Source organism: Rhincodon typus, chromosome 2, assembly GCF_021869965.1.
Source record: "Rhincodon typus isolate 14 chromosome 2, sRhiTyp1.1, whole genome shotgun sequence".
NCBI classification, from domain to species: domain Eukaryota; kingdom Metazoa; phylum Chordata; class Chondrichthyes; order Orectolobiformes; family Rhincodontidae; genus Rhincodon; species Rhincodon typus.
In genome coordinates, this window is record NC_063333.1 from 50,580,602 (window position 1) to 50,592,962 (window position 12,361).

At 41.5% G+C, this 12,361-nt stretch overlaps 1 protein-coding gene across 1 annotated transcript in view; it reads right to left on the minus strand.

Annotated features, from left to right (window-relative positions):
• The window catches only part of LOC109911901 (dynein axonemal heavy chain 5-like), a 274,289-nt gene extending 267,807 nt beyond the window's left edge, over window positions 1-6,482 (minus strand). Inside the window, exon 1 of the mRNA XM_048607992.1 lies at window positions 6,335-6,482. Coding sequence (XP_048463949.1) covers window positions 6,335-6,482 — 148 coding nt within the window. The remainder of the gene's footprint in view (window positions 1-6,334) is intronic.
• Window positions 6,483-12,361: the final 5,879 nt, after the last annotated feature.

The window sequence follows — 12,361 nt, forward strand, 5'->3', positions numbered from 1 at the left end:
GATGCTGCTTGGCCTGCTGTGTTCATCCAGCTCTGCACCTTGTTGTCTCGGATTCTCCAGCATCTGCAGTTCCTACTATCTCTACCTCAGTCTTTGCTCTACTTAATTAAATTTGAAATTCTAAGCATGCTTATATCTCCCTGTGTTTTCTAACTCCCTACCTTACAAATATACACTCATAATTTGGTAATGCTGGTAAATTTCCAATATTCTCGATGTATGTGTGTAAGATTTAGTATCTCGTGAACAATAATGGTTTCAATATGGATCCCTCCGAAACACCTCTTCCTACCGTCTGCCACTTTGAGAATATATACCTTTGATACATATCCTTTGCTCTCTGTTTTGTATCCATCCTTCAGTCTAATCTGTACCTGACCCCTGATTCCGCACATCCTGATCACTGACACTTTATCAAAAGACCATGTATAGAACTTACATGAGCCACGACCCTGGTGGGAAGATTGCACTGAAAAACAAGCCTCACTTTTCTACAAGTCACAAGTATAAAATATCACAGAATCCCTACAGTGTAGGGAGAGGCCATTCAGTCCATTGAGTCCACACTTAGCCTCTGAAGGATATCCCATGCAATTCCTATAACCCTGTATTCACCATGGCTAATCCATCTAGCCTACACACCCCTGGATACTCAAGACAAATTTAGCGTGGCCAATCTACCTAACCTGCACATCTTTGGCCTGTGGGAGGGAACTGGAGCACCTGGAGGAAACGCATGCAGACACAGGGAGAATGTACAAACTTTACAGAAACAGTCACCCAAGGGGAGGGGAAATTACAATGCTATTTGGCAAGAACTGTGGAGCATAAATTGGGATCAGATGTTATCAGGAAAATGCACGACAGAAATGTGGAGGTTGTTTAGGGAGCAATTGATACAAATACTGGATATGTTTGTCCTACTGAGGCAAGGAAGGGATGATAAGGTGAAGGAACCTTGTACGACAAGATAAGTGGAACATCTAGTCAAGAGGAAGGAGGAAGCTTACTTAAGGTGGAGGAAACAAGGATCGGACATCTCTCCACATGAAGTTCCATCTGCCAAGTTTGTGCCCACTTGCTTAAGCTGTCTTATCCCACTGGAGACTCTGTACATCATCTTCAACATTTGCCTTTTTAGCTGTGTTTGTGCCATCTGAAAACTTGATAATAGTACATTCGATTTCCTCATTCAAGTGATTAATATATATTGTAAAAATTTGTGGCTCAGGACTGATCCCTATGGCACTCCACTAGTTACAGGTCACCAGGCTGAAAATGACCTCTTATCTCAATTCTTTGTCTTCTATTAGTCAATCAATGTTCTAACCATGTTAATACACTACCTCCAAAACTATGGGATCTTATTTTATTAAGTAGCTTAATGTGTGATTAATTAGTTGAAAAAATAAATATATTATATCCACTGCTTCCCCTTTATCTATCCTGCTTATTACCTTCTTAAATAATTATAATCAATTAGTTCAGTATGATTTCTTCTTCATGAAGCCATGCTGACTCTGCTTGATCACATTATATATTTCTATATGCTCAGCTATGACATCCTTTATAATAGACCTGAGCATTTTCCCAATAACAGACATTAAACTAACTGGCCTATAGTTATCTATTTTTTTGTCTACTTCCCTGTTTAAATTAAGGTGTTACATTGGCAGTTTTCCAATCCTATGGGACTTCTTAGAAACTAAGTGTTCTTGGAAGATTACTGGCAGTGCATCCACGATACCTATAATTAATTTCTTTATTATCCTAGGATGCACCTCATCAGGTCCAGGCACACTTCATTCTTTAGCCCCACTAGTTTGCTTAGCATTTTTTCTCCAGTAACAGTTAGAACATAGAACATAGAACAGTACAGCATAGTACAGGCCCTTCGGCCCACAATGTTGTGCCGAACTTTTACCCTAAGCCTAAGGTCTATCTAACCTTCACCCTTACCTTATACTATCAACCATATGCCTATCTAATAGTCGCTTAAATGCCCCTAAAGAGGCTGACTCCACTACCCTCTCCGGCAATGCATTCCACGCCCCTACTACTCTCTGAGTAAAGAACCTACCTCTGACATCTCCCCTATATCTACCTCCACTCACTTTAAAACTATGCCCCCTCGTAATAGCTACCTCCACCCTAGGAAAAAGTCTCTGACTGTCAACTCTATTTATACCTTTGATCATTTTGTACACCTCTATCAAGTCACCTCTCATCCTTCGTCGTTCTAAAGAGAAAAGCCCTGGCTCTCTCAACATTTCCTCGTAGGACCTTCCCTCCATTCCAGGCAACATCCTGGTAAATCTCCTCTGCACCTTTTCCAACAGTTCCACATCTTTCCTGTAATGAGGCGACCAGAACTGGACACAATACTCCAGATGTGGCCAAACCAGGCTTTTGTATAGTTGGAGCATAACTTCACGGCTCTTGAACTCAATCCCTCTATTAATAAAAGCTAACACACTGTACGCCTTCTTTACAACTCTATCCACCTGGGTGGCAGCTTTCAGGGAACTGTAGACATGAACCCCAAGATCCCTCTGCTCCTCCACACTGCCAAGAATCTTTCCATTAGCCCTGTATTCTGCTTTCAAGTTTGTCTTTCCAAAATGAATCACCTCACTCTTTTCAGGGTTAAACTCTATCTGCCACTTCTCAGCCCAGCTCTATATCCTATCAATGTCCCTTTGTAACCTAGAACAGCCCTCCGCACTATCCACGACTCGACCACCTTCATATTGTCAGCGAACTTACTAATCAACCCTTCCACTCCCACATCCAAATCATTTACAAAAATCACAAAAAGAAGAGGACCCAGAACAGATCCTTGTGGTACACCACTCGTAACTGAGCACCATGTCGAATATTTTCCATCCACTACCACCCTTTGCCTTCTAAGGGTCAGCCAATTCTGAATCCAATCTGCCACATTTCCCCCTATCCCATGCCTCCTCACTTTCTGTATGAGCCTACGATGGGGAATCTTATCAAATGCCTTACTTAAATCCATGTATACCACTTCCACTGCTCTACCTTCATCCGTTTGGTCACATCTTCAAAGAATTCAATAAGGTTTGTGAGGCATGATCTACCTTCACAAATCCATGCTGACTATCACGAATCAAACTGTGCCTATCCAAGTGATCATAAATCCTATCTCTCAGAGCCCTTTCCAATAATTTGCCCACCACTGATGTGAGACTAACTGGCCTGTAATTTCCGGGGTTATCCCTATTCCCTTTTTTGAACAAGGGAATGACGTTTGCCTCTCTCCAATCTTCTGGCGCTATACCCGTGGACAGTAAAAATGAACAGATCATCGCCAAAGGCCCTGCGATCTCTTCCCACGCTTCCCATAGAATCCTTGGATAAATCCCATCAGGCCCAGGGGACTTATCTCTCTTCAAGTTCCTCAAAATTCCTAGTACATCTTCCTTACTAACATCAACCTCCTCTAGCGTACCAGCCTGTTTCACACTGTCCTCCTCTACAACTAGGTCCCTCTCAGTTGTGAATACCGAAGAAAAGTATTTATTAAGGACCTCTCCTATCTCTTTAGGCTCCATGCACAAATTCCCTTTACAATCCTTGATCGGCCCTACCCTTTCTCTGGTCATTCTTTTATTCCTCAAATAAGTGTAAAAAGCCTTGGAGTTTTCCTTGATCCTATCTGCCAAGATTTTCTCATGCCCCCTTATAGCTCTCCTAAGCACTTTCTTCAGCTCCTTCTTGGCTAACTTGTATCCCTCTAGAGCCTTTTCCGATCCTTGTTTCCTAAACCTTATATAAGCATCCTTCTTCCTCTTAACCAGTCGTTCAACCTCTCTTGAGAACCAAGGCTCCCTCACTCAACCGCATCTTCCCTACCTGTTAGGTACAAACATATGGAGCACACACAGTATGCATTCCTTAAACAATCTCCATTTTTCTCTCGTGCTCTTCCCTGACAGCATCTGTTCCCATTTTATGTTACCCAGTTCTTGCCTAACAGAATTATAATTACCTTTCCCCCAATTATAAACCTCACCCTGCTGTATGTACCTATCATTTTCCATGACTGTTGTAAAAGTAACAGAGTTATGATCACTACCGCCAAAATACTCTCCTACCAACAAGTCTAAACTTGGCCCAGTTCATTGCCAAGCACCAAATCCAAAGTGGCCTCTCCTTGTGTTGGTCTATCTACATATTGTGTCAGGAATCCTTCCTGAACACACTGGATAAAATCCGCTCCATCTAAACTATTACAAGTAAAAAGTTTCCAATCAATATTTGGAAAGTTGAAGTCACCCATGACTACACCCCTGTGACTTCTGCACCTTTCCAGTATCTGCCTCTCAATCCGCTCCTCCACTTCTCTGCAACTATTAGGGGGGTCTGTAAAAAACCCCCAACAAAGTGACTGCTCCTTTCTTGTTCCTGACCTCAACCCAAACTGACTCTGTAGACATATCATTCTCGAACTGCCTTTCAGTAGCTGCTATGCTAGCCCTGACTAGCGATGCCACGCCCCCTCCTCTTTTACCACCCTCCTTATTTCTTTTAAAGCATCTAAATCCCGGAACTTCCAACAACCATTCCTGTCCCTGAGTTACCCAAGTTTCTGTAATAGCCACAACATTGTAGTTCCAAGTACCGACCCATGCTCTAAGTTCATCCGCCTTATTTCCGATACTTCTAGCATTGAAGTATTCACACTTCAAACCATCCCTGTGTCCACAATTACGCTCCATCGACTGCAATTCTTTATTAGCAACCTCACTCCCTGTTTTGTCTGTTGGAAGGCTGAATACCTCATCGTACCTCATCCAGTTATTGTATTTATTTTCTCCCTGCCTTTTGCCCCTTGAATATTTAGGATGCTTTTGAAGTCTTCTGTTGTGAAGATGGATGCAAAATATTTATTCAACTCCTTTGCCATTTCTCGGTTCCCCATTATTATTTTCTTAGCCTCGTTCTCTAAGGGGCCTATGTTAAATTTGGCCTGTCTCTTCTTTTTATTACAGTTAAAGAATCTCTTGCTGTTCATCTTGATATTACTTCCAAGTTTACCTTCAAAGTTTATTTGGTTCCTTTAATTTTTTTTGGTTGTCTTTTGTAGCTTTTTAAAATTTTACGGATACTCTGATTTACCCCTACTCTTACCACATTGTATGACAATTTTTCCTCAGTTTGGTTCTATCCTTACTTCCCTAGTTAACCATGGTTGGCTTTACCACTTCCTAAAATCCTACTTTTGCACCGGGATATATCTTTGCTGTGAGCTGTGAATCAATTTCTTAAATGTCTGCCCTTTTTCCTGATACACCTTTGCTGCTAAACTCCTTTCCCAGTCCACTCCAGCCAGCTCTGCCCTGGTTCCTTTGTAATTACCCTTATTTAAGCTTAATGTAGTTGTTTCCAACCCAAGTCCTTCCCTTTCAAATTGAATGTTGAAGTCTATCATGTTATGATAGCTGTTTCCTCCTGGATCTTTTACTCTGACTTAATTTGTTAAACCTGCATCATTGCACATCACCGGATCCAAAATAGCCTAGTCCGTGGTTGAATCTCCAACATATTGATTCCCCTTACATTTAGCACCAAGCTGAGAGCCTAAGGGTGGTAGTAATGACACATCCTTCTGTATGCATCTGAATATGAACAATATGTAGCGGGTGTCTCAAATCCCTCAATAAATATCAGCAACATTGCCTCCACAAAATCCTTAAAAAAAATCACTGGCAGGATGGAATCTCGAGTAACAGTGTCCTCTCTTAGACTAACATTCCCAGCATCTAGACACTGGTTACTGTCAATCATTGTATTGGGAGGACCACATTATCAGTGAGCTAGGAATAAGACCTCCAAAACCAGGTCTCTAGTCCAAGCTTCCTCACAGCTAGTGGTTACCAGAAAGGCAGGATAAATGCTTCAAGGACATGTTTAAAGCTGCCCTGAAAAAAAAAATACAATATCCACACCAACTCATGGGATTCTTTATACCAAGACGGTCCCCAAACTGGAGGAAAAAAGCATCAGCTAAAGTGTCCACTAGGTCCAATATTTCCAACAGACAGCAGTGGAGGCCAAACACAAACAGCATTAAGAAGTGTGTGAAAACTCTACAGCCCACCCACCCACCCCAACAAATACCATCTGTCCCACCAGTGAATCCAGCACTGAACTGCCTAGTCACTTCAGGACCTACAACTCCAGAGTTATCCTCGGTCTTTAAGAACTGAGTAAGAAGGTGCTGTTACTCTTATGCTGGAATGACAGTAAAGTTCGACATCCTGTTATCCCAATCCCTACCAACAATCGGTAATAAGCCTGGACTCACCTTTATGATCAGTGTGGCTAATAGAAATAAGCGGAGGCGAGAGTTCAATGTCAGGTTTGGGTGAGGGCGGTTTATTCAACTCGTTCTCCTCTGTCGTGTCCCCTGGGGGTTGGATTTTGTCCCCAGCGGCTTTCCCATCCTCTGACATTGTTCGCGAAAGGTGATGGAAGTCAAAGACGAGCCTGCAGAACGGGCTCCCTAAAAGACTTCAACCGACTCTCTCGCTCTGTTCACTCACTCCTCCACTGCCTCCGAACCTTGGAAATTGTCACGATATAAACTCTGCACCTGACTGGAAAGGAGCCAGTTAAAAACAATAACACTGAAGAAAGATTACTTTCTTTTATTGCCAGAAAGAACGGGTTTGTTTACAGACTTTGGGCAGCAGAGTGAGCCGGTGAGTGAAAAGAAAATCTGGAAACAGTTGTTGTGGAATCTCAGTTGCTTAGAAACAGGTAAAGCTGGAACAGGACGCGCTGCAGTGGGAAGGCACTACATAAGTAGCCCAGCAACAATCACTGTGCCCAGACTCCACTAAACAGACACGAACTATAATTAAATTGTTTGCATTTTACTCCCCCGGAGATTAAATCTGACATTTATACTCAACTGTTATAGAATTATATCTACCTGAGTCACAAGCGTGACCTGAAAAGTAAAGGACATAATTCAGTGTTCCCCATCTGTCTTAATCCCAAAATCTATCTAACCAAGTTCTGACAGGATCCATCACACCTCAAGGTGCAACACTTTTTTTCGGGGTGGGGGGTTGCGGAAGTACTAACGAGATTTTTTATTTGAAACTGGAAATGTACAAAGCAGATTCCAGTTTACAACCTTCCCTCACATAAACAGCAATTAAACTGGGACTTCAGGCTGTAATTTGTTGTCAGGATTAGAGTGTGACCTTGAGGGGACCAGGCGACCTCAAACATAATCAGGGAAGTGTTTCCTCTTGGTTGTGTTGGTTCTTTGATGCAGTAATCTACACAAAAGACCGCATAGGTTTAGCACAAATTAAGTTTAATGTGGAAATTCCATGATCTTTTATGTCAGTATAAAAGAGTATACAAAAATCTAATCTCACCCAATATCAGAGATGGCAATTCCTTGATTCAAGGATGATGTCTACTCAGGGTTGCAGGAGTCTGCCATGGGTCTTCATATTACTGACTAGGACGATTCACAGTTCAGTCTTTGGGCAAATATCGCATGAGATGGCTTCTGAAGTGCAGGATTAGCTTCCTTTCTCTTCCTTCTCTACCATTGCTCTGCTCCATCAGTACGATGCTGTAGCTCAAAGCATAATGCATCTTAACAGACACAGCACCATTTTGAACAATTAACGTAGAAACATAGAAAACTGGAGCAAGAGAAGGACATTCAGTCCTCTGAGCATGATCTGCCATTTGATATGGTCATGACAGATCATCCAACTCGGTGCCCTGTTCCAACTTTCTCCCCATTTTATTTGATCCCATGAGCCCTGAGAACTATATCTAGTTCTTTCTTGAAAACATTCAGTGTTTTGGTAAAGTTAATTATTTCAACTGTTGTGGAAATACCTAGACAGATTTCTTTAAAAGAGGTCATTGAAAGGGAACTGTGGACATTGGAGATCTTGTTCTAACAAGGCTTCCTAGTAATCATGTGACTAGTGATAACTGCTTGCTTTCCTGTGTACCCCTGTTCAGCTATTTGAATACTGAATGAATGCAGCATGGTTTTGAAATTTGGAATTAGTTGTGGAACAGGGAGCATGTGAGGAAAAGCAGCCCAGCTGATTTCTACTATTCCCAAAAAGGAATCGGTGGCATGGTGGCTCAGTGGCTAGCACTGCTGCCTCACAGTGCTGGCGACCTGAGTTCAATCCCATCCTCGGGCAACTGTCAGTGGGGAGTTTGCACATTCTCCCTGTGTCTGCATGGGTTTCCTCCGGATGCACCATTTTCCTCCCACAGTCCAAAGATGTGCAGGTGAGGTGGATTCGCCATGCTAAATTGCCCATAGTATTCAGGGACATGTAGATTAGGTGGGTAACATGCGGATGGGTCTGGGTGGGATGCTCTGAGGATCAGTGAGGACTTGTTGGGCTGAAGGACCTGTTTCCACCCTGTAGGGACTCTAAGAAATTGTCTTATTAAGTTCAGGGTAAAAATAATCAATTTCTCTGCAAGAATTATAGAAATACTGTCTCAATATTGTATTTCCTGAGCAAACTGTGTCTGTCAAGACATCAAAGAGAACTGTAAATAATTAGTGACTTAGCCACAGGTGCAAGAACAACAGACTGTGAAATGTTCTATGCCTTATTCTTTTTGACTTCAAGAATCCTCATGGTGGCCAGAAAAAATAATTATTTTATGAAATTCTGCAGTGACAAATCCATTTTCTTTCTCTTGCTGAAGTATGCAGGCTTTGGGTGATTTTGAGGGATAAGCATATATATGTTCATATTGCCCATTGCGTGTGTTTACTAGTTATTGCGTCTTCATTGATTAATTTTTCTTTGTTAAGAGACCAATAACTATATGCATTAAAGAAACCTAGTCGATAGATATTTTCATTGAAAACCTATATGTATATATACACATATAAATATGTATTTAGCTGGTCATTTGGTAACTATACAATATATATTAATCTTATTTTGTGACCTGTGGAATAGTAGGACTAGAGTGGCAGCATAGATTTTAGTAGTCTGCCTCAGAGGAAATTAATGATACAGATGTGGACATAGACTGTGTTGGTGATGCAACAAAAGCTCATTTTAGGATTAAGCACAACAGCAGGGTTGCAAGCTGTCCGATTCAGCTTCACATATTTAGATTCATAGAATCCTTACAGTGCAGAAAGGGACTGTTCAGCCTATCGAGCCCACAAACCCTCAGAGAAGCATCCAACTCAAATAAAACCCCCTACCCTATCCCTTTAACTCTGCATTTACCATGGCTCATCCACCTAGACTACACTTCCCTGTGCACTTTGTACAATTTAGCATGGCTAATCCACCCAACCTACACACCTTTGGACTATGGGAGGAAACCAGAGCACCCAGCAGGGAGAACATGTAAACTCCACTCCGACAGTCATCCAAGGCTGGAATCAAACCCAGGTCCCTGGTGCTGTGAGGCAGCAGTGCTAACCACTGAGCCACCGTGCTGTGCATCATCAAGAAGAATACTGGATCAAATAATCAAATTTGTGGTGGGGACCAAAGATTCTTTTCTTGTGAATATTCAATTGGGGGAAATTTCTACTCGTCAAAAATTGGATGTAGGTCAAGCAGTTTAATGAATCACATACAGATGGGTAAGACTACATATAATATGTATATGTGACTCTAGACCCACAGCAATGTGGTTGACTCTCAACTGCCCTCTGAAATGGCCTGGCAAGACACTCAGTTCAAGGGAAGCTAGGCATGAGCAATGAATGCTGGCCAGCCAGCGACACCCACATCCCACGATTGAATTACAAAATATCTATTTAGATTAGTTTTTTTCTTTATTTAGTACTGCTGTTTCTGGCAATTTTCAATTGGAAGGATGAAAGCAACGTGCATTGCTATTGAAATGTTATTTGTTATAATCAACCTTCCAACCTCTGTTTCAGAGAATTAATCCTCGCCCACATTTTAACAAAACAATCTTAATGATTCACAAGAAAGATAGAATAGTTCAGCATGTCCTGTCTGTTCTCATATTTGAATCCCTTATATAGCAAAGACTCAATAAGTACTGAATAAAATGGTGTGAAATTAACTTAAATGATAACATTATAAAATAAGGTTCAATGTGGGGACAGCCACTGATTTTTGCAGCATTTATTTCCATTCACAACTCCTTAGATAATAATGCTGCAAAGATTCCCCATTCCAGCTCTTAGTCAATATTCTGTGGTGAGTAACCTACTTCCTGAACCCATAGGATCTTTCCAACATCTACGCAAAAGACTTCTTGCTTGATTCTGCAACATTTCTCACAGAGCCCACTGCATTCAGGCCCCTACAGGGTTTGCCCTATGTTTCCCACTTTACAACAACTACATTTCAAAGGTAGCTGGCATTAGTTGTGAATTGTTTTAAAATATCTTGAGGCCACGAAACGTGTTGGTATGAGCCATGTTCCTACAAAGCACCTCGGGCATTTAATATTTCTGAAAGCGTTGGTTGTTAGTTGCAGTTTTTTTTTAAATTAACCTGTTCAGAGATGCTATTACACACCTGTGCAGCAGATGGTAATAGAACTCAGGTCACCTGGGTTCAGAAGTGTGATGGAATAACAATGGTCTCAGTTGTAATTTAGTTGGTGACATTCTTGCTCTGAGGCAGCAAGTTGAGTCTTGCGCACAACAATCTAGGTTGATGATCCAATGCAGTACTGAAAGAGAGCTATATTGTCAAAGGTGGTGTTTTTCGAATGAGATGTTGAATGCTGGCCACATCCATCTCTCAGATGGGCATAAAAAAGTTCCATGGTGCTATTTCAAAGAGAAGCAGAAAAGTTAGCCTCAGTGTCCAGGCCAATACTTATCCCTCAATCACATCATAAAAATAGATTATCTCCACAAATATCACAATGTTGTCTGTGGGACTTTGCTGCGCACGAGTAATGTTTCCTCCATTACAATAGGGACAATACTTCAAAAATAATTTGTTAGCTGTGAAATTCAGCAGTTGTGAATGCACTATATAAAAGAGTCTTTCTTCTTCTTTTCAGTTACCTAGATAACAGCAGCTGTTAAAAAAAACCCAAGGAGATCAACACCTTTCAGAAAATAATTGTTCTGCTTGATTGATAACCCACAGTCACCTTAAATATGCATAGAAACATGGAAAGATTTACAGCACAGAAGGAGGCCATCTGGTCCATTGTATCCATGCTGAACAAAAAAGAGAAATACATCCTTCCAGCCAGAATGAAACATATTAACCTTAACTGTTTGCTTCCTGCCACTGAGGCAATTTTAATCCAACCTGCCAGTTCCCCTTGAATCCTATTAACATTTAATTTTCTGATCATTTCACACATCAAAGGCACTATTCTCATTGTCTCACATGTGCTCAATACAATTGAAGGATGACTTCTTTGGTCCTGCTTCAAATCCTTAAATTTGTTCTTCTTCTGTGTCAAAAGATTAACTGATCATTTAATTTCCCGTTTGTATTACAGTATGTAAATTTGTCACAGTTAGCTGAATCTTACCTTTTTTTGGCTAAGTGTCAGTTTTGTCAAGTTTCACAGAAGGTTTCTCTACAGAATGCTTAGGGACATATCTTGCCATTATTTTACCAATGCCATTGAATTAACTAACAACCTGCCTTGTCCATTTAGGTGCCTATTTAGGTGGTACGGCTGATGTTCCTTTGCATACACATCCCCACTCTTTCAACCTGGTCACTGTTTAACCAACAAGTCACACAGTTTCCCTGTCCTTAGCCACATCTTGTCTAACCATCCAAAGTCACCATTACTCTATCCCCAATGCCCATTGTAGATGCACATCTTGTCATTGTCCCATTGGGGAAACATTACATACAGGTAAGCAACTGGCAATTTAAAAAAAAGCTATATGAAGACTGCACCAGAGACTGAATGTATCAGGATCCCCTGATCAATTGCCCCTCACCCCCGAATGGACTGAGGACTAGCTTCCACCCACTTTCACGATGGCCATTTGGTTGAATAAACATATAGTGTGTTTGCCACACAGGGAGCTGGCACATACTGTCCATATTAGATTGACATCCTGGTGTGCTGTATAGCAAGATACACTCCAGCCCAGGCAGGTCTTTACTGACAAGCACAAGAAGCAACTTGCCTGTCTGTGTAAAAGAGTACATCAATATCTGAAGAACGGTCCCGACCCGAAACATCAACTTTCCTCCTCCTCTGATGCTGCCTGGCCTGCTGTGTTCCTCCAGCTCCACAGTCCATTATCTCTGACTCCAGCATCTGCAGTTCTTGCTATCTCTGACATGAATATAATTGTACTTTAGCCTTTAGACTCTGACTGAAGCATCAA